This window comes from Astatotilapia calliptera, chromosome 23 (genome assembly GCF_900246225.1).
Source record: "Astatotilapia calliptera chromosome 23, fAstCal1.2, whole genome shotgun sequence".
Taxonomy (NCBI): Eukaryota; Metazoa; Chordata; class Actinopteri; order Cichliformes; family Cichlidae; genus Astatotilapia; species Astatotilapia calliptera.
The window spans coordinates 790,944-813,585 of record NC_039323.1 but is presented as its reverse complement, the minus strand read 5'-3'; the positions used below and the strand labels follow the sequence as shown (position 1 = coordinate 813,585).

The window sequence follows — 22,642 nt, the reverse complement described above, 5'->3', positions numbered from 1 at the left end:
CCAAACCGATGTGCGAACAACCAGACAAAGTGTCCCCTGTAAATACCCAATCGGCTCGTTCTCCTCCAAGGAGTTTGAGGTCATTGGAGGGCTTAGTGGTCACGTGGCAAAGGAGCATTTATACCCTGAGTATTCAGAAACATCAGTGGTTCCATTAAACCACACGGTGCTTCTTTTAACTCTGATAGCTCTCCAAACTAGGGTCAGGGTTAGGATATTCAGATGACTCGGAGGTGCTGTAATGCACCATGAAAGCCGTAACTCTTCACTGCCATCGTTTTTATCTGCACATCAAAAGTGACAAAAGTTTAAAAGTTGGTAAAAAGTTGGTTCTCAGTCATCTGGGTCACGTCGTCTCAGCTGCTTAAGAAGAAGGCAGCTGGTTCGTGACGACGTTTCATCCAAGACGTTTTTGAGGAACCTAAAGAAGATTTTTTTAAACTCAGGCACACCTCGCTTCCTTTATTATCTTTGCACATGCAGGCAAATTGGTCGGACACTGGCCTGAGCTCACTGACAGTGCAACTGCAATCCCACCTTTCCCCTTAGCAGTGAATTAGCTATGAAAATGCAACTGACTGCTGTGTTTAAGCCAAGATGAATCTTCATTTTCATGAGACTTTGTTTTAAAAGTCTCCTTTGTAGAACTGCCCTGAACCAGTTCAGCTCTGAGACCTCCTCAGCTGTCCTAACCAGTATAACCAAACATGAATGCTAACTTCCTACCAACACTTGTGGCAATAAAGGATGTGTCAGTCACCGGCAGTAAACAGATAAATCTGTTTGAACAGCAAGTGCACACTTGAAACTCTTGCTTTATACTTAGATGTAAATGAAAAATGAATTGTCTGTGATCAGAGCCACGTGTGAGGCTGTTGGATTTTTTAAAACTTTATATCTACAACGACCTAATCCCAGTATTTTAGGCTCTGATCACGAACATCATTAGAAACCATTTGGCAGTTTTGCCTCTGTCTCCACTCCTGATGTTGCGATTCGTTCGGCATCCAAGAATATTTCCTTTGAGGAACTCTTATCTCATCACTTGGTTTAGCCTGAAGGGGAGTTTTGTGCTCCGTGATGATAGTGGAGCTATGTCAGCCACAGTGTGGAGGTTTAGCTACTTGGCCCCTGTTATAACAACTCTAGGAGTCTTGAGGAATGTGGGTTTGTCCTGCAGTCCGTTACTACCCCCCTCTCGCCCAGTGTCTGCCTCACTCTGTGTCCCCTCCCCTCTCCCAAACAGGGCAATTCCCTAACTTTTCTCTTTTTCTCACAAGGCTATAGTTCAATATTCCACTCGGGGGCACATATCCTGTCTCGAATTCCGACGGGGCTCCTCGACGCCAAGGCACTCCAACTGCTGCAAGGTATTAGTACCTCTTGAGAACACTAAAATTTGCTTATCAATGGCTCTGACCATTCTTTCAGCAGCCCGTTGTTTCACGGAGATGATCTCTTTATATGCATGGCTGCCATCTGAAGATGCACAAAGGTAGATGGAAAAATGTAAGAATGCTAACGGATGAAGCGCGGATGCTGCACTTTTCTCTCTAACCGGCTTTTTGGTGTTAAAACGGGCTCGTCGCGTTTTACAGATAGTGCATTGCTCGCCTTGTTTGAGTTTTAGTGTGGTCTTAAGTTTCTAGCAGAGTATAGCGGAATGAAGAGCGCACTCACCTATTTTTCCATCTGTTGTGTTTCAACTAGTAGGAGTTGATGTTGTGTTTTTTCTCCATTCATAAAGTCGTGGTGGCGTGCAGATGTGTTTTCAGCGCGTCACTATCGTGGAAACTCTTATGTGCCTTTTTGGTCAGCTTGCAGCAGATGTCTTGAATGGCTGGTTTGCACTTTTTAAGAGTTGGGGACTGAACCAGACACACTTGTGCACAGCCTGCTCCAAATTATCGGTGCTTCTCTGTAGTGGATTAACAGCAGGCTTAAATGTACTTGTAATGTTGCACCTTAAGTAATTATTAACTGTTTAGGTGGAAAAGAGTGTAAACTGTGCTTGGTGTGATGTTTATCTCTAAGCAAATAGGCTCATTTTGTGTTAAAGGGCATGTTTTGCACCAGCGGTCCGACGATTAAACGATAATCCTGACGGATGCTTTACCTGCTTTATTTTGACAGCACGCTTGGAGAAGTGCTCGGCAGAGCTCGCTCTCCGTAATTGATCATGCATTTCTTTTGTTCGGCTCTGATCCCGCCTCCACACTCAGCTGCAGGGAGCGCAACATTTTGGTTTTCGAGGGATTTTTATTTGAATCGGTGTTTAGAACAAAAAGCGACGATTAAAAAAGGACGTCGCGTAAAAGTTGTGCCAGATTCATGTTTGGACGCGCTCCGGTTTTTTTTGCCTTAAAGAAACGGGAAATGTGAATTATAGTATAATAGTGGACAATTATATTCACATTTCTTTTTTCCTCAACATCCATCTCTCCCCGTGTCTGAGCTCTGCATACTTGACTGAGTTCACGGCTCATCCATCTCTCCTCTTCCTTTAAGGATGTGGGGCCATATTTCTCCTGTATTCCGTGTCCAGCCCAGCTATGTGATGCGGTTGGACACTGGGTTTGCTGAGGTTGTATATCACAGGGAGCCCAGAGTTCCCCGTTAAACCCGTAGTCTGTGAGGAGGTAAAGAAGGAGCCTCACGGCTGTCTAATGCCGCTGGCGTCGAGATATTTTTCATTTGAATTTAGCCTAACGCCCTCAGGACTGAGCTGCACAGTTACATTTAGAAACCAAGGCTTCATAAATCACTTGATGAACACTGTATGAGTGAATAAATGTCTAATTGTTCTTTGTTTTCTTTCTGGTTGTGAAATGTGGCATTTTGACCCGACTGATCATGTGATACTGTACACGACTATCTAACCCTCAACTCCTGCGCTTTTCTCCCAGCACGCCGTTAGTCCTGCTCTCTAGCTCCCTCTGGTCTGAAGGCAGCCATTTGGACCAGTAGGTGTGTGAATGAAATCACAGCAGAAGTGCTTCAGTAGCTGTTAGATTTATGTTCTCAACAATAAAGTTTAGCTAAAGTTAAAGATAATATGTGTAAACGACACACTATCCTTTAAGGGACAGCAGTGTAAAAGCTTCTTCATGGTCCAGTGTCCCAAAGGGCAAAAATAACCTCCCCCTTCACTTTGTTTTAATTTTAATGAGTAAAATCTTTATTATCCTTTTTAATGCCAGTAAACAACACTGAACGCTGTATGTTTGACACACAGCATGTTTCTCTAATCAGTTTATGACCTCATTTCCCAGTTTTTGCAGTTTTCTGTGTCTGTTGAGTGATAAACTTGTTACGAGAAGGCTTTGAAGTGCAGTATACTGAAAACAGATTGCTAGAAGTCAGAATTTAAGTCTCTCTTCTCTTTCCTTGCGTGTCCACAAATCACATGTTTTCTATTGTCTTACTGTAACCGCCCAGCATCACAAAGGAAAAGAAGAAAAGAAGAAAATGAAATGCAAAGTGTTTTGCATCGGAGTATATCGTGTTCTCTTCACAGTGGTCAGAAATCTATGATGGGCATCATTTATTTCATCTGCTCATTACACAGGGTAGACGTGGAGCTTTAATTGGGCTTCCTGTTTAAAGGGAGGCTTTCCTTCCCACTGCTGTCAGGTTGTAGCTCATAGGGGCGATTGTTCGTGGGGGTCTTTATCTTACAATTTAAAGCACCTTGAGGCGACTGTTATGGTGATTTGGTGCTTTGAAAATAACATTGAATTGAACTAAAACACTGATGATGTGATGGAGTCACAGAGCTGATGTGAAACATAGTTAAGATGAACTTTTCTGTAATTAGCAGCGTTAAAAACATCTAATTTATTCAAATGAACTCAGGTCATTCTGGTGAAATGGGCCCATCTGAGAGGCCTGCAGAGTAAATCTGATGGAAAGGTGCTTCCTGTTAGACCAACGTCTGTGTTTAACTTGTCTCTTAACTTTAATATCCTTTCTTCCTCTGTCTAGCCCTTACTGTGGAGTGCACACCGTGATTTGGTCTGGATCCAGGTTCAGGTCTTGCTGCTCAGTCTGGGTCCGTAAAGTGAAGAGTCACGGAGTGAGCATCAGCACAGGAGGGACTCAGGTGGAGGTATAGCCGACCGATGGGATCTGGGAAGCTGACCCAGGCTCTGCTGGGATGGGTGGTGATGTGCCTCGGGGCGGTTCAGGTGGCTTGCAGTCAAACTGGGAATGGCCCGTACCAAGCTAGCCGCTTCACCGGCACCGTGGACCAGAGGGAGGCGCAGCGGGTTCGACGCCGCGGCCAAGAGACATTGAGAGGGTGAGAATCTGTGTGTTTTATTGTCAATGGCCAATCACAAACATAATACAGAGTCACATGGCACTGCAGGCTGAAATGAACCCAAAGTTCATGTAGCAACATTTGTCTCTGTGTCTGAACAAGGATCCAAACCATGAATGTTTCTCCGTCTTTGAGCTGCTGTGCTTCCTGGGCTCAGGCCGAGCCGAAGCCTTATACCTCAGGCCTTATACCAGAGCATGCTGCTGATACTACAGCGCTTTGTCAAAAACAGGACATTTGACATTAATAGACCGCTCGCCAGAATAAAATCTCCCGTGTTTTGTGGAACTTTCTATACAAGTCATGACCCAAATACCCCGACGTGTACTGGTTACGCTATACAAAGGTATTCAGGAATGTAAGGAGATTATAGGCCTCAGTGTTTAAAGTATTTAACAGAGAAATTCAGTGAGCTGGGAGGTGCAGTGCTGTGCAATAACATCATTTCTTTATATTTTCCTTTTTCGAGCAGTAGTTCTTCTTTGTTGGAGGTCTTTCAAAGTTTTTCTTTGGGCTTTGGCTGCTTTTCGGAGTTTTCTGAGGACTGTCTTTTTCACTGTTAAACTACTTCATGCTGACCTTTAAATCATTCATGCATAAAAAGGCATCTAACATATGCCACGAGCCTGTGTCGTGCACCCAGACAAACACATATTTGTTCCCATTTCTTTAGCTGAGTATTTGAAAAATGCCAAACATGACACAGTTTGAACACCAAAGCATTTTACATCTGAACCTATGAATGTTTTTAAAGTGCTGTTTATTTGTCTGTGTGTGGGGAACATCCAGAAACATCATGTCAGCAGCCGCTCACCTCACCCTCCTGTTTCACTCTCTTTCACGTTGTTACCTAAACATCATGAATCAGGAACACACACGTTAGTGCATCAGAGTTTTCGTTGTGTATTTCACCTCTTCTTGACAAACAAAGAGTGTTTTGTTGGAGCCAGCTTCAGTGTCTGCATCAGTTGTTCCAGTCAGTCTCCCATCTGTCCCAGCTTACGGTTCCCCCGGTGCCAAGTCACAGGAAATGAGGTATTCGTATCACCCACGGGGGGTATGAAAAGGGCATTTGTTTCACCGTTGCAGGTGACGGAGCAGCTGAAGGAGTAACGTGGGGCTGGAATGAAAGACAGCCGAGTACCAGAGAGGAAAACTATGAGCGCATAGCTGCAGGTTTTGAGTTGAGGCTTATTAGAAGTGCGGGGCGGCGTCACCGAGCCGGTGTTTTCTCTCACAACATGTCCAGCGCTGAACCACAAATAGGCCGGCCTGCCCGTCGCTCAGACTGACTCACGTGTTTGTCCTTGACATATTTAAAGGAGATAGGCCAAAGTGCACGACCCCTTTACCAATCCTACGACTTATCCTGCCTGACACAAATATAAGCACGGACATGTGATCAGCAATAATTCACATTCACAGTTCGTGTGACAGGCAGTGGAGAGGGAGGCACGAAATCAGGAGAGCCTTGCACAATAGCGCACTATTACCATCAAATAGAGTGCGGTTTCATGAGAACAAGTAACAAAAGCCTGCAGACTTTTTCCATTACATTGCTGAGCGAACCCCACAGTGTCAGGAATAAAATGCTCATGCAGCGATAGTTGCGCTGAAGTGAACTCACAGCATCTTTGCTTTGAAACTCGGGCGTGTTTAGGCTAAAAAAGGTCCGCTCGCACGCTGGGCTTGGGGCCACGGCGAGTACCACGAACCAGAGTTGTTTAACAAAACGCTGGACTTGGTTTCTGATTATTTTGATCGGATTACTTCGTGTGCCTCGGTGCGCCTGGTAACTGTCACTGAAATGATTCTTTTAAGCTGCCTCCCGTGTATTGCAGCGCTCCGGCCAAAGCTCACGAGCCCAAGTGTCGAATCTAGTTTCAGCTACACTCTGGGGGTCGTTGGCCCGAAGCGACGGCGGTTCATCCGACATCGGGTAAAATTAGTCATCTGCACATGAGCAGCTCTGGACGGAAGCCTCGAAAATGAAGAAATCTCATTGGTGACGAGTTTGGGCTGTTAGGCTTTTGTAGCGCGAGCTCAGTGTTTGTTGAGTTTCATGGCAGTTCATCCACACTGGCTCTGTATTCATGAGAGTGGTGCTAATCACAGCAGGCTGTCGGTAACTCGACGTTCACAGATTCTCCGTGTGGGTGATGCAGGCACGTCAGCCTAACGATGGTCATCACGTTGGCCTTGGGCTGAGGTGCAGTGTTTATTTGCTGGCTACAGCTCCAGATCCCCTGGTCTGTCTCCGGCAGTGCTGGGTTTGATGTTGACTGACTGATTTTTGTGCTCCCGCAGCACACCGCACCCTGGCACCGCCTCATGTGAAGGCGGGATCGAATCCGAGCTGGCCGGCTCCGTGTCCCACCTGCTTTACTTAAATCTGTGATTGACTAACTCAAACGAGTGTATCATTTCTTTATCATTTAGTAAGACTGCTCGTACGTTCGGGCTGAAAAGTCTTGCTTCATGATTTCTTTCACCGTTTTAACTTAGCCCTGCTCGGCAGCTCCTCGCCCGGCTGAGATGCTGGCAAACCGGCAGCCAGTCGGCCTCAAACCAGAGGATTACATTTAGTTACTTTCCAGGATGATGTCAATACCACCCTGATGGCCTGGATGGGGTCCTCTATTTACAGACTGCCTTGGCATGTGCCTGATTTGAAACAGAATAAAGAACGATTTTGGATATCGAAACGGTTTCACCTCAGACCTGCAGGAGTGTGAGTGCTTTCAGAGCACAGGAAAGAAAGTCCCTCTTAAAAATATAGCCACAGAGTTTCCCTTTCTCTTTTCTGCACATTCGGGTCCGTTTTGGGATTTTATGCTCGCTGCGAGTGAGCTGACAGGATTATCTGGGACAGCTGATTGGCGTGTGGCTCCTGCTTAATGTCAGACTGCGTGAAAAGACTTAGCCACAAGTTTCCTTCCTTCTTCTGATATGTACGCACAAGAAAACACATTTGTGTAGCTGTATTTGTTTTACAATTACCTTTGTTCAATTAGTCCATGTTTCTTCACAAGAAGCACTTTTCATGGCATGAATAATCTCTGCCCACAGAAACATAATCACTTCTTTTTATATCAAAGCAATAAGAACAAACACTCGCGCTGGGCCTACAAAACCACAAACACAGACAGTTACTGTAAAACTTTATCTCCCTCAGTCCTTCTGACTGACGCAGGATAAAACAGATTTATTGTAGTTCCTGCTCCGCTTTGATCGCTCAGCGTTTAGCATCTTCAGAGTTCCTCCTTTTTTTATTCCAGTCTGTTCTTCAGTTTTTAATTTTCTCGCTTGCCTGAGTTTCTTTCCAGGTTTTAAACTTTTCTTCAGCTGCTTTGAAAGCATCAGACATTGAATCATTTTGCACATATTTAAGGGCTTAAACGTGTCATTCGAGCTGGGCCAGAGTTTTCCTCCTTTGTCTGTTGCACATTATGTTTTCCAGCTTGTTAAAGCCGACTCATAAAAAGTTACCGATCATCGTCAGCTTCGTATCTGTCTGCAGCTCATTTTCTCACATTTCTTTATCGTCAGACTCATTGACTCGTTTGTAGAGAAACGGGCTGTTTGAGGCTTCAGGCGTCTGAACCTGTGACCAGTACAATCACAAGCGTACGTGGGCAAAGACACCGTGAACTGAATGAGTCAGCCCGGCGTCGTGAGTCCGCCTGCTCTGCACTGGCCAACGCAGATCAGGGTGACTAATTTTCTCAGCATACCAGGTTTCTGGGCCACTTCCCTGTAACTTTGCCTTCATTCTTCACTTTCCTTTGGATGAGGTGGCAGCTATTTCCCTTTTGTTATTATTAATGGCAGTTAATGAGCGATCCACAGGACGGGGGTTAGCTTCAAAGGCAGCAACATGGCCACAGAAGAGTTCACCTGTTGTAGTTTTAGCTGTGAGAACAGTAGGACGTTTCAATATTGGGGGGAACCCCCCGGGGCTTAAACTCCTTTTTATGGCAGTTTTTCATTTCGCTCTTGGTTCGTCCTGTAAAGCCTCCTCTGTGCAACGGGAGACAAGGCGCTGACCCAGAGGAAAGAGGTGAAAGAAAGAGGAAAGAAAACAAACCAGAGCTTCTGACCTCGGGGTCGCGCCCTCGTAATTCGTTGTATATTGACATCAGGTCAGCGGAAAATCGTCAGTGCCGCGTGAAGGAATGGATCAGGAAACAATTTTGCTCGCGAGCGCTCGTTAGGCGTCGGCATTTAGATTCTTGCTGTGTCCATTTCTGAACTTGTGTGTTTGCAGAAATGCAGCCCCCACTCAGGGTCCGTGCAGCTCGCGCTGCTCTTTGCTTCGTTTTCATATCTCTGTTTTCCGCTTCTCCTGCTTCCTCCTCTTCTCAACATAAACTTGTTTGCTTTCTCTCCCACTGATCTCCTGTTCCTTTCCCACCAACCAGTCTTTCCTCTTCCTAATCACCATTCCTTTCGCTCTTTTCACCCTTTCTCTCCAAAGGTCACAATTTGGTTTCTGCAAACACCCTTAAAGAAATTTTCTTTGTTCTTTTACGTGTTTGTCTTCTTTCTTTGTCTGACCGTTCATTCTACCTTCATTAATATCTCTCGTCTGCCTGCCCACCTGTTTTTCTGTCCTGTTGTCCCGCAGTGCCATCTGGGAATGTGGTTGGAGGTGTGTTTCCATATATCAGAGACTCAAACTCCAGCTGTCATCTTCCTGGTAAAAAACTAGGATTATTGCAGATGCTGCCCAGTGAGGCGGGGTAAGCACACAGGAGCAACTTAAGTTCATCAGCGTCAACGCCTTAAATTCCAGTTTTATTTGGGATTAATCAAGGAAAAGCTGCACTGTGGTGTTAGTGGGTTGGAACTACAAATACATCAACCTGACTGTTACTGGTTTGTCTTTTTTTTTTTATTCACTAAAATCAACTAGTTTCCCCATAAAATGTTTTAAAATCTAAAATCTTTTCAGCTGTTCCGATTAAAAAACAAAAACAGTCGGGCACATCGACTCCCGCAAAGTGGAAAATTGTAATTTTTAAACATTTGGGCAACAATTTCTGCACAGTTAGCAAAAAGAAAATGAAATGTATTTAATTATTGAACTTTAAAGACGCTAATGAGCCGACGATCAAGAAAAACTAGCTGCTTTATTCATTTTGAGTCTTAATGCTAAGCTACGCTAACAGGCCTCTGTTCCCACTGCATACGAGGGTGTTAGCATCGTCTCATGAAGCCGAGCTGGTCTGAAACCCGGACACGCACCCAGTCAAATGTCACTCTGTGTTTTTGGCTAGCTTGGTGTTAGCATGCTGTCTGTGCAGATACTTACAAAGAGCTTAAGCTGTGTTTGCAACATAATGCGGATGTTTCTGTCCCTGTTGCAGTTTCCACTCTACCATTGCGCCGTTGTCAGTTTTTGCAATAAAAATAGAAATAACATCCATATTTTCACCCTCGAGACCTGTATCGATGGACCTTCTCTCACAGAAACCGAAATAAGCCGACTGTAACAAACACACGTAAACGAAAACGCACTTTTGTTTGATTTTTTTTCTTTCTATCCACCTGGTACGCAGGTAACTGCAGCGCCTCCCCAGCACAAGTAACGACATACAGTAACTGTAACTGTAAAGTAAGCAGTGAGTTTAGTACAGTGATGCGTCTCATTATTAAGTTATTGAAACAGGTAATGTGATTACAGTATCTCGTTACTTTGTAATGCATCACAGCCAACACTGTGTGTGTGTGTGTGTGTTATAAATATGAACGTGTGTGTTATGTAAAGTGAGAGCAGAGTAGAGTGCTGGGTGACCGGAGTCCATTCAGCATTTCTTAATTCGACATTTCTGCCTTTGAGCTGATGTTCTTAGAAAGAAACGGGGCAAAGATATTTCTGTTAGCTCTGGAAAAGTTCTAATGCAGGACTGTGTTGAGCTGCATCATGGGAAATGTAGTATCCAGCAGTCACTTAGGGACCAGAACATCTCAGCTCTGCCAACTTATTTTATAAGTCTGGTTTGTACTGCTTCATGTTTGGTGTTATAAGTTATGAGTAATCTACTTTTACCAAAAAAAGTTTCTGTTTTCACAACACGATAAATTAAATCCTGGGGGTAGAAAATTGTCCCTGTGGCAAATTATTTTACTATGAGCATCTGGATCAGGCTTCATCCAAACTCACCACGCTGCGGTCCGTCGCTACTTAGTCATGCCATCGGCAAATGACCAACTTGGATGACCGCAAACACTCGTCATTATACGCTCTGGACGGTGACTGAGGATAACAGTAGTTTAGCCACACAGCTGGAACCCTGACCGACACTGACCTGAGTGTCTCGTGCTTGCACGAGTCTTTGACGACCGATGCCCGTTTGGACAGCTCCTCCTTTAAATATACAAAGAGGTGCTTTTATTCACGGAGCTCCTCTCATTAGCTTGTAAAACAGACCTCAGTCCTGACGGCATGTTTATGTGTGTGCTTGAGTGTGTGAGCAGACCCAGTCGGTTCTAGATGTGGTTTAGCCATTTCCTCTGAGGAAAACTCTGTGGCTAACCTTTAAGGCCAGACAAGCAGCCCATGAGCTGTGATGAGTGTTACATCTGTCAGACAGGGTCAAAGTTTGCTGTCTGCCACTAAGGATCAGAGCCGACTACCAGCAGGGTCTGTGCCAGAAATCAGGGCGGCCGGGCATATCTTTGAGAGAGAGGAGGACTCTGCACATCCTGTCTTTCCAAGCTTAGAAATGAGCATTGAAGGAAAACAAAACACTGAGCTGAAGGCCTCTTGCATTTCCCTCCTACCAAGCCTGAGAATACCTCAATCCATCACTTTACAATGCTTTCATATCAAAGTTTGTTTTTTCTGAAAGCAGAGACCGAGCAGGTTCTGGGCTCCTCAGAAATGAGCTGATGTGTGTGTGTTTGTTCAATGATGTACTGAAGTGTGCTGGCAGTAGTAAGTAGTGTGTTTCTTTGTTCTTTTCTCTATCAGACCCAATGTGTGCGGCTCTCGCTTCCATTCATATTGCTGTCCAGGCTGGAAGACTCTGCCGGGAGGAAACCAGTGCATTGTTCGTAAGTTCCCCACATCGCAAAACTCAGCGGAGAAGATAGCAAATAGGCATAGCACGATTGGTTCGTGCGATTATGTATGGTCATTAGATCGACTCTCCTTTCCGCTCTGTCTTGGTCTTTTCGCTCTCCAGCGATTTGCAGGAATTCTTGTGGTGATGGCTTCTGTTCCAGACCCAACATGTGTACCTGCTCGAACGGCCAGCTTTCCCCGAGCTGTGGAGCAGGAGGTCAGTACCTACACACACACACACACACACACACACAGTTATGATGATTATCATAACTGTAACTATAAAAATCAGTTTGATAATGACTTCGCTGGGATGCCAAGAAATCTCCAAAGTTTTCCACTTTCTAAACCGAGTGTGACCTTTGTGACGAGCCGCCTTATCCTGACGGTTACACTGTGGTCACAAAGGGACGGTAGGCTGTGGTTTTTAATGCTTTTTGATATGTATCAAACAGTATCGCCGTCACTGTTACACCACAACCAAAGCAGGATCCTTTCATGCTGCTTAAACCAAACTCTGACGCTGCCACCTTAATGCCAAAGCAGAGACTGAGACCAGGAAACCTTTGCTTAATCTTCTGTTGTCCAGCTTTGGTGAGCGTGAGCCTCAGTGTCCTGTTGTTAGCTGACAGGAGTGACGTCCTGTCCAGCGTTACCTTCCTATCAGCTCCAAACAGGCTGGTCATTCTTCTCTGTCCTCTGGCATCAACACAGCATTTCCCAGAGTTCTGCGACTCACGTGATGCTCCTTGTTTTTCAGCCCATTCTTGGTAAACCGTGACTGTGTGGAAAATACTCAGTGTGGCACCAACAAACATGACACATTCAAAGTCACTTTAATCACCTTTCCTCCCCACTCTGATGCTCAGTCTGAACTTCAGCAGATCATCACCAGGTCTGCATACTTAAATAAACTGCTGCCATGTGATTGGCTGATTTGGCATTTGTAGCAGTAGATTAAGTAAATCAAACAAAGCTGCTTTCTCTCTTTGCCGAAGATTAGCACTCATAATTCTTATTCTCATGTATATATCATGTATATATCTTTCTACGTAGCACTTTTAATTCTTATTCTCATGTATATATCACATGTATATCTCATGCACATATCTTTCTTTCTACATAGCACTTTAATTCTTATTGTTTGCACTGAAGCACCGCAGCAAATTCCTAATGTTGTAAACCTCAACATCTGGCAATAAACCCATTCTGATTCTGATTAAAACCTCTGAAAACTCGATACACAGAAGATCTAAGCAGGACGTAGCCAGCAGCATCTTAGCATAAATATGAGAAGACCCGTCGAGTTATTCAGAAGCAGAAAACCTGTAGCTGTTTCTGCAAATAGTCGGGTACCAAATTCATGTAAAATGACATCATGTAAGAGTCACATGTATCTTGTATCAAGTCCTAAACATGAGGTGGTTTCTTTTTCTTCAAATTCAAGCCTTTTGCTTGAGAGCATGGCGTCCACTTGTATGTTTCCTTACTAGCACAAGCAAAATAATCAGCTGTCACTGTTATAGTGGAAAGTGCAGAGATGGTGTATTTCCTTTAGTCCTCTGCATGGTTTCAGGCCTTACTTCACTCTGCTGTTCGAAGCTGTGAAGTGTTTCTTTTCCTCTGCCACACGTCTCTGTCCCACCTTACTCTTATAGTAACACTCAGGCCCGTGTAATAGCAGTGTGTGGAGCCTGCTCAGGTCAAAGGGTTTGTCAGGATTAACGTGGAGAGTCTGGCTGCCCGGCTCAGTCTGCTGGATTACTTACAGACCACTCAGGATGTGTGTTTGGAGCAAAGTGTTGTACTTCACATACAGAGTGTGTGAAATCATGTTTGTCTTTATGAGATTACTGCACAGTGTGCGGCTTTTCAGTATAAAGTTAATATGTGCAAGACACACTGCAAACATTGTTGTTAAGCACCACTGTGGGAGCAAGAAAGTTGTGTTGGTGTGTGTTAAGTCGCATGCAGTGCGTTCAGCTTCGTTGCTTTAGTGGGCCAAAGTCAGCTCATCAGTCACGCCTGGCCCTGCCAGACCCTTTGCACAGACTCACATTCCTCCAAGCCCACTAACACACACGGCGCACACAGCGAGGCAGAGACACTCGAAGCGAAATCCAAACAGACAGAAAAATGTGTCTCACACACACAGTCATCATCATTTGGCTCAGAGCTGTAAAACAGGATCTCTTCCCGCCATAAGTAACGATTAGGAGAAGGCTGGAGGGCGGGGTGAGGGAAACGTGCCTTTGACCTGTCTGGCAGAACACGCACAGATGTGCAGTGAAATCTGTGCTCTGGCTATGAAGTCATGCTCCTCAGGGGCGTGGAAGTGAAGTGAGAGATTAGTGGGAGAGCTTGGACCAAACTTCCTGTCGCACTCCCCGAGCCGGGTGTACCCACGGCAACGGCCACGTGACCAGTTTACTCACAACGTTACAGCTCAGTGATTGGTTGATGGAAAAGGTGCTAAAAGGGTGGAGCGTGTGACCGTGCAAGAACGTCCGCTGGCCTCTGTGGCTGCAGTAATCAGGGTCAAAGGTCAAACAACTTTATGGCCAGAGATGAGTCAGTTTACCAAAGCGATCGAGGATCATGTTGTAACTTCTGCTCTGTAATTTCAAACATGAAGTTATAATCCTGCCAGTTTCTCCTCCAAAAAGAAATGAACGAGTGATAAAGAAGAGCGTGCACAGAGGTCTGAATCAACCGGTAGGAGTTTGCATGTTCTTGCTGCTCCTCTTTGGAGTCCAGCTCTGCCCCACAGCCCACAGTCAGGAATCATTTGTGAACCGGCTGTAGGTGTAAGTGTGTCTCTCTCTGTCCACAGTGGATCCTCCTTTCACAGTCAGTGGTTGAACTCCTGCTTTCTGAGCGAGCAGACGAGAAAGCAGAGCCTGGGTGATTCCAAAATAAAGGCTGCTGCACAATCAGGCCTGCGTGAAATGAAAGCAGGAATTATTTTCCACAAGTCAGCAGATAAGAAAACGTTCTTAATCTTCAAAAAAGCTCTCAGCTGGAAGAAACTGGCTTTGTTTAGAAAATGTCACCTGAGTTGTAAAAAGGCTGTAACTTTGTTGGCATGTGATTTAAAAGAAACCGTATTCATATGAGCTGTTGGGTCGTTGTTCCTCCAAGGAAAAGCTTCCAGCTGGTGACCCAACCAAAGAGAGGTCCGCTCTGCTGTTGTAGCTCTGTCCATAGTCGGTTGTTAGGCTTGACTTGTTGAGCCAGTTCTGCAGTTTAAAAGGCTTTTTAACCCCAGCAGTCTCACAGGGCTCATCTACACTCTCTGTGTGGCTGCTGTCGTCCCAAATATGCAAACTCCCTAATTCAGCTTTGGCCAGAGTCCATCATTTAACAGGATAATTCAGTGCAGTTGGAAACAAATTGCAGCTCTATGGAATTCCATTTTTAAATGCCAATTCCTCCGCCTTAATTATACGGCCCACTTCTAGCACCCTGCTCTCCAGAGTTATAGATAGTGTTTTCATGTTTCACGTCTTGCCTGTGGAACGCAGAGGTTTACATAAATTAGCAGCACAGTTGTGACTTCCTTCACGTGACCCACGTGTCTGTGATGACTGCTGCGTCCACACAGATGGCCGTGATATTTTTTAACTAGCTCTTCCTGGAATCTCGTGTTTGCCAGGAAACAAGGCCAGGCAGGATTTGGGAAACGTACACATGTCCAGAAGAAAGAATGTTGAATGTGTGTGAAAGCAGGCTGATCGAATAAATGAGTCACATTTATCGATAACCAGAAAGTACGCGTCGCTTCCAGACAAGTCGCCCTTGTTAGCAGCCGAGTTCTGGCAGAGCAGCTGTGCTGGGGTGTCTTTAAAACCTCGTCTCGCAATAACCGTAATTACAGAATCGTTACCAGAGATGCGCTGATGCTGAGAAACAGCTGTCTCTGAGCTCTGGGGCTGGAGAGACGCAGATTTGATCAAGTCTCAGTCAGACATGATTATGTTTACATGGCTCGCTTAAAGAGCCACTATAGTCACTGGTCTTTGTCCGACCTCTAAACTGCTCTCAGGTGACTGCCGGGCTTTAACCAGCATTACAGTTTTTCTCAGCTGCAAAACATGCATACTTAGAAAAACCTGAAGCTCGCCCCAAACCATGAATTCATTTGTTAAAATGAGGTTTTTGCTTCAATGAATAAGTCAGTGCCACTAAAATGACAAATTCCTTTGACACTGTGTAAACGTAGGTAACCCAAATATTTAGATATTTTCTCTGAATGATCGAAGCTTTTACAGGATGTCCTAGCAGCATAAGATGGAAACGTCCCACAGAAAGATCCTCCCAAAGGTGGTTGCAACAAGCGCTAACCACCTCGCGTCCACGCTGCCCCTAAACTATTAACAGGAACAATGAAAAGTTTACACGCTTATGTTTATTTTATTTATATAGCACATGTCATTACAACAGTAGGATTGGCCAAAGTGCTGCACACAGATACAAATTACACAGTAAAAGGACTTAAAATACTGATACAAAGTAACAACAAGAGAGAGAAAAAAGCATTTCTGTGTGAATTTGTACATCTGAGTAACAACACAGTGTGTGTGTGTGTGTGTGTGTGTGTGTGTGTGTGTGTGTGTGTGTGTGTGTGTGTGTGTGTGTATCACCTGCACTTTTTTCTGCATCTTCTTATTTCTGACGTCTTCCCGTTTGCTGCGCTGCCGCACATCCTTACTGCTCTACTAGGAGACACGTTGCGCGCTGATTCGAAGGATTTCAAACAGCTCGACTGCATCTCAGGAGTTTTGTGCCAAAGCAACTGAGAAGAACTGTAACAGCTCCAGATTGTGGCACTGGTGTTGCAACCAGTGTGTGCTGTCTTTAATAAGAAGTAAAGCTGGAACCCACACAGGCAGATTTAGAGACTTATTGAGTAAATGATCCTGTAGTTATTCTATCACACATGGAGGATACGTCTGAGTGTGTTTCATGGGAAACTGAGGTTGACAGTTTGACTCAGCAGTCCAAACAGAAAAAGCATCCAAAGGCAGTTACGATACGGCTTATCTGCTAATGCAGTCAGAGTCTCGGGTCAGTCACGTCTGTGCTAAAGAACCAGCACGATCATTCAGGCTTGAAACCAACATCATATTCCATGAAAGGAAAGGAGTGCGGCTTTGAAACCAGCCGCTCCACTGCAGTTTTATCTTGCACAGAAGTGAGTCTCTGTGCTGTTTGGTGTAAAGTTTAAAAATGCAAATAAAACAAAAGAGTTGTTCTCATTAACCCAAAAGCTGATTGATGACTTGAGCGAGGTGCAGAACTAAACAAAAGTTGGGGGGGGTTATTTCCTGGAACTCAAAGACTCCTTTGTGGTCGGAGCTGCTTTGAGAGCATCTTGTGCAACCTTTGTTTTCACTGCATCACGGGGACTTGTCACAGGTCTCTGGGGTGTGTAAATCAGGACACAACATAGCTATAAAGCACCTCAGTTTTCCATCACACTCCCGCTCAGCTCCAACACACACTCACACGCGAGCCTCGACTTCCTGTGTTTCTCAGATTCTCGTAAAAAACACCCAGATGTGAGCAGCTTACCGACGATACAACCAGAACACAGAAGCGCATTGTGCTGCCACAACCCTGCACCCCTGCTTCTTTGGATGACACACACACAGCCTCCCAATCATGCTGCTCTGCACGTCCAGCTTCCCATGCACGGGTCATTGGGGCAGACCATCTCTTTCCACCTGCAGGAGATGGAGCGTCATGAGGAGAAGCTATCCAATGAGATCATATTTTCTGTGTCCAAATGTGGTCATTCCTCTCCTCCTCCTGCTCCTGCTCCTTCAGATGAGCTCCTGTAACAGAGAAAGCTCGTGACATGAAAGCTTACCTCCAGTGTCTCTCTCTTCAGTCAGCAGCCTCTTATCCTCCTGAGGAGCAGAGGATGATAAGCAGACAGAGAGCCTCACACTACAGCGTCTCTTGCTGTTAGCCAAAGTCTTCCTGCTCTTCTTGGACCTATTTAAAAACATGTTTTTGTGAGGAGCCCTGAGTTTAGGGGGTTTTCTCCACGGTTTGTTTCATGGTGGGGAAAATTGTAATCACTGACTGCAGTCATTATTTATGATTCACATGACTGCTTCTATTGCTGGCCTTACAGACAGTTGCTGTAATCTTCCATCTTAAAGGTTGAAAGCTGGGAGCAAGGCCGTACCCGACTCCCTAAAGGATGAACAAGAAGAACGTTGAAAGACAGAGGCAGCCCACTAGTACACTGACCTGTAAATGCAGGCTCCTCCAGAGTCCCAAACTATTTGCTTTCATTTATCACCATGTGTTGCTATGAGGAGCAGTCCAGACAGAATGAGCTTCTGCCAGATCTGTGCATGGAGCCTGCCAAGAGTTGCACGTCAGAAAGCTAACTGGGACTTCTAGATGCATTCAATCTATGGAACAAATGAGAGCTTTGTAAACCATTCCTGTGAAAAATACCTCGCCTTACATTTTCCAAAACTGCACAGGATCCAGATCCAAGGATTCGTGCCATTGTGCTTTGACTCATGTACACTAAAACTTGGTGCTGCGCGAGTTTCCAGTAAGGCAGGAATCTCAAAATGAAAAGCTACCTCAGAGCGTATTCCTTCATTATGATTCACACAAGGCATAGTTAGTGTGTTTGGGTACAGTCAGAGTAAGTGGGTGGATTATAGTGGCTGAAATACCTCCTGTTGGCAAGTGTGCAAACTCAGAAAGTCTCATTAGACAAAGTCAGCTCTGGGGAAGCTCAGTCATTTCCCCTCTGCTGCAGAGCGCTGCATGCCAGAAATGTTAAAGAGAGACAGACGCGCACAGACAGATGGAGGGAAGAGAGAGGAAATTAATGTTGAACTTAAGATTCAGATAAAAACAGAAGAGCATGAAAGGCACAGAGTTTATAGGGGAAGGAGGACTAAAGGACAATAAAATCAACGTCGGCGTCTCTGCTTTGCTACGTTCAGTCAAAAGCTGGCTCAGCAGAAGCTGCCTGTCGGCCAGGAGCGCCAATTAGCTGCTCTAAAGGAAGCTGCTCCTACGTGTTCGAGATCGTCACATTGACCCTCTCGACCAAAGCAGTCTGACAGCCTGGAAGGTTTTTACAGAGACACCGCTTATGGCTCTTTTTTCGTACTCTTCTTCACACCCTGTTGGCTTTTGTTCTTCTTCTTTGCTTCTTGTGCGCTCTTCTCTTTGCTCCCTTCCCCCAGTTTTCTTTTCAGCAAATTCCTGACTGGCTGTAGCCTTCAGCTGGCCTGACATATTGCCTAACCCCAGTCCGTATGATTAGCTCCGGATTTGTAGCTTGGGGTGTTTTTGAACAGTGTATGTTAATCGGAACCCTCCAAACATGTGTAAACTACCAACATGTGTAAAATCCATATTTAATTAAAATGCAGGTGTTCAGACGGAGCTGCTGATGGGCCTTCTGAGCCAAACCTTTCCTCTCTCTTACAGTTCAGTCCTGTAATGTCAGGTGTATGAACGGAGGCAGCTGCGCCGAGGACTCCTGCTTGTGCACGAAAGGATACACCGGCAACCACTGCGGACAACGTGAGTGCAAAACTGCTGAGCCTGGGTGCGGGGCGGTGCGCTGTGCATGCACATATGTGTAACTTGCATTAGTGTCTTGTGTGCTGCGCAGACCACGTGTGTTTAGAAGAATGTTTGATATTCTTCAAGTCTGCAGAACTTTGGTCACAGTTTTACGCTTAAACCTCATAAGAACAGAAGCGAGGACATTTGAAGCTCACGCCAACAGGCCTGTTGCTGCTGTCTTTACCTGCTGAGCGTACAAGCAGAAGCATTCATTACAAACACAAGACAGAATGCGGTCGCGACATTTCTATAAGAAACAAAGAATTAAAGAGAGTCTGTATTTCTCACTGGATCCATTTTTCCTCTGTCTCGGGCAGCTGTGTGTGAGAATGGCTGCCAGAACGGTGGGCGCTGCATCGGGCCCAACAGATGTGCCTGTGTCTACGGTTTCACTGGCCCGCAGTGCGAGAGAGGTGAGCGCTCATCCTTATTGCTGTGTTTATACTGTGTGACTGATTCTCTTCCTTAGAGGAGGCCTTCAAATATGAATCCCCGCTCGGACTTTGGTGGGAAAACCACGAGGAACAAAGACAGTACACCCTGCTCTCGTTATGCTTGCTGTGGTTGAATGATATGATAATCTGTGTGCCTGCTTTTTGTTTCGCGCCCAAAGACGCTGTTGAGATGATCTGGGTAAATTAAGGTATTGTTTGTACACCTGCACTGATTCTCAGCAGCTACTTTAACACTGTAACAGAGTAAAATGGCTAAAAACTGAAAATAAGAGGTTTGTGTGTATTTGGCGTATTATAATTCGAGCGGACCTCTTGGATTGGAGGAGTGATCTGTCTTTCGTCAATGCCCCTCATACCCACGCACATGCACTAATGTTAGGAAAGCTATCAAACCAGGAAAGCTTTGATGTTGTGACTGAGTGTTGTTCCTATCAGCAGAGCTGGTGAGACCTCAGGCTCTTCTAAGGTGGATGACTTCATAGCTCAGACAGACAGTGGGTGTTTGTCCTGCGCTTTGAACCGTATCCTGTGGTATGTGTGCTGTGGGGAGTGATGGCAGGGAAGTAAGTCCCAAGGTCCACAGAACGATCGCCGTGGTCGATTTCTTAATTTCCAGTCGTTTCTGTTCAGTTTGTTAGAAAAACAGAATCGTCAGATACTTTCTGTCACGTTACCTTTTGTTGACCTTCATCATCCTCTCTCCCCTTTTTGTCTTTCTTCCTCCCACCTGCTGTTGGCCAGGATAACTTCTCAGCCTGTAATCACTTCATGCTTCTGCAGATGTGTGTGTGTGTGTGTGTGTGTGTGTGTGTGTGTGTGTGTGTGTGTGTGTACATGTGTAGCTTCTTTTGGACGACCTGTCAGCTTAATCAGATTCTTTGAACACTTTTCCCACCGTGTTAAAAGTCTTGGTTCCTGTTTTCTTAGAGACTACAACACCGTCAGTGCTGAGTTTGTCAGCACAACATCTGGTCATAAAGACCCCCCCCCCCCCCCCCCCCCCCACACACACACACACACCAAAACAACCCCACAGGACTAAGAAAGGAAAGTTTCCTTATGGACTCGTCATGTTTCCTGATGAGAAGTGGGACAAGGTAGGAAATCAGAGCAAGAGAAAGAGGGGCGGTGGAGGAGAAGAGGATGGGTGGGCCGGGGTGAGAAAATGGACTCCCCAGCTGTGTACACACAGGCTGTTGGGGGTGGGGGGTATATGTTTTCCTTGTTAAAGGAGTCGGAGGACCGACGCACTTTAAGGAAATCACAAGAGAAATGCTTGCAAGTGTTTTTGGTGCCTTGTAGCTGCTTCAGATTGAAAGTAATAGTAATAGAGTAACAGGGAATCTTATGACTACGAGACATGAAGAGTGTCTCTTGCTGGCATGAAGGTTGAAGATCAGGTATTAAAGTTTAAATTAATTTTTAACTGACTTCCTTTGTAAACCCTTAAAGCAAAATGACTTTATATATATATTTGTTTCTGAGTCCATGCATCCATGAGCTGTCGAGTGGCGATGGCAGCAGGATAAACATCTCAAATGTTGTTGACCCCAGCAACACGTTCCAGCACCTCCTGGGGGGAGCCTGAGGCATTCCCACGCCAGACGAATAAATAATCGCTCCACAGGGTTCTGGATCTACCCCAGGGTCTCCTCCCAGTTGGGCGTGTCCGGTAAACTTCCAAAGGGATGTGCCTAAGATGCATCCTTACTACTAAAACTACCTCCTTTTGATACTGAGGAGCAGCGGTTGTCCTCCATGACGCTAGGTTGATGATGGATGGATGGATGGATGGATGGATGGATGGATGGATGGATGGATGGATGGATGGATGGATGGATGGATGGATGGATGGATGGGGCAGTGTTGTCACGCTGACCATAACAATAATTTAAAGTCCAAAAATGATCCTGCAAGTCTGAGCAGTAATTTTTTAACTTTGGGTTTGGCCTGAAAAGGCCACAGTGTCCCTGGTGTGTGCTCGGGTGCGCTCGCCATAAGGCTGCATGCGGTTTTAGAGTTTGTGTAACTGAGGCCATGAGTCAGTAGATTTACTGTGTGATGCAGTGAGGAGACTGCTGATGAGCTGTGATTATGGAGGGAGTGAAAGTCAACCAGTATGGTGAACGCCGTGTGTGACAGGCTCATGGGAAGCCCCGGCGGGCGTGGGGAGCGTGAGCTCGTGCAGCTATGCGCGAACAGCCTACGCTCGAGGTCTGGGGATCATATATCATCTGTACAGTCGCCATGGTTATTTGATGGATACAAATGTGTGTACCCATATATCTGTCCAAGCAGGGAAACCTGCAGCGTCATGTGAGTTAATGTTTGGCCATAACATCGATGAGCTTGACATTAACACACAACGTTAATCGTGTGGTCATCCTTTGTGTTCATGTATGATGCACAGTAAGAACGAGCTGAGTCTGAAACTTTGTGCCTCCTCTGTTCCAGGTCTGGTCCAATCGGTTGGTCTCTGCAGACCTATAAAGTCTCAAACGCCAGTTTGTCTCCAGTCCAGCCCAAATATAACAAGAATCACAGAGGAGCAATTTTGTACATCAGCGAGTGTTGACGTCAGGGGCATTTGAGGTGCTGGACTTGTAGGAAGTTGTGCTATTTCTGTTCTATTGATTCTGGATAAGAGCGGACAGAACATGGCTGGACAGGATGGCTGCACCGCTGGGCGTGTGGGGGCGCTGGAGCAGGCACGGGTGGAAAATATCCCCCGGTGACAATTTAGCGAGAGTCAGCCACTTTGGAGCCTGGCTAAATTTGACCTGCAGAAAGCCTTTTAATGGTGCATACGCAGAAACTTCTGCAGTAAAAGCTAAAATAAATCGAACCACTAAGGAGCAAATATCAGCCGAGAGGCCAGAAAACTGCTAAAAATGTGCAAACTCTGTGAACTCTGGCGTAACCAATCCTGTCCTTCATCCAGATACTTTTTATGATTACATGTTCTGAGTGAAATCATCCTGTATTTATTAAACATAATTAGGACTGTCACGTTTCACTAGCTGTTTTAGTGTCTGCTTTCATTGGGACGCTAAGTGTAACGATCCATCTCATTCATATCAGCATTTAAGTATCGCTGCTCCGTGGTGGTGGGCGGGGGCTGCCTCTGATTGGCTGGTTGAAAAATGGACCGATTTAGTTTTGCTCCAGTTTTAAAAAAACGCT

General features: G+C 45.4%; 1 protein-coding gene across 1 annotated transcript in view; it reads left to right on the top strand.

Moving 5' to 3' along the window:
* Nucleotides 1-1,211: 1,211 nt before the first annotated feature.
* Nucleotides 1,212-22,642, top strand: part of fbn2b (fibrillin 2b) — a 65,095-nt gene continuing 43,664 nt past the window's right edge. Inside the window, exons 1-6 of the mRNA XM_026157845.1 lie at nucleotides 1,212-1,370; nucleotides 3,985-4,300; nucleotides 11,298-11,380; nucleotides 11,512-11,607; nucleotides 18,864-18,959; nucleotides 19,322-19,417. Of these exons, the coding sequence (XP_026013630.1) occupies nucleotides 4,122-4,300; nucleotides 11,298-11,380; nucleotides 11,512-11,607; nucleotides 18,864-18,959; nucleotides 19,322-19,417 (550 nt within the window). The 5' untranslated portion in view covers nucleotides 1,212-1,370; nucleotides 3,985-4,121. The remainder of the gene's footprint in view (nucleotides 1,371-3,984; nucleotides 4,301-11,297; nucleotides 11,381-11,511; nucleotides 11,608-18,863; nucleotides 18,960-19,321; nucleotides 19,418-22,642) is intronic.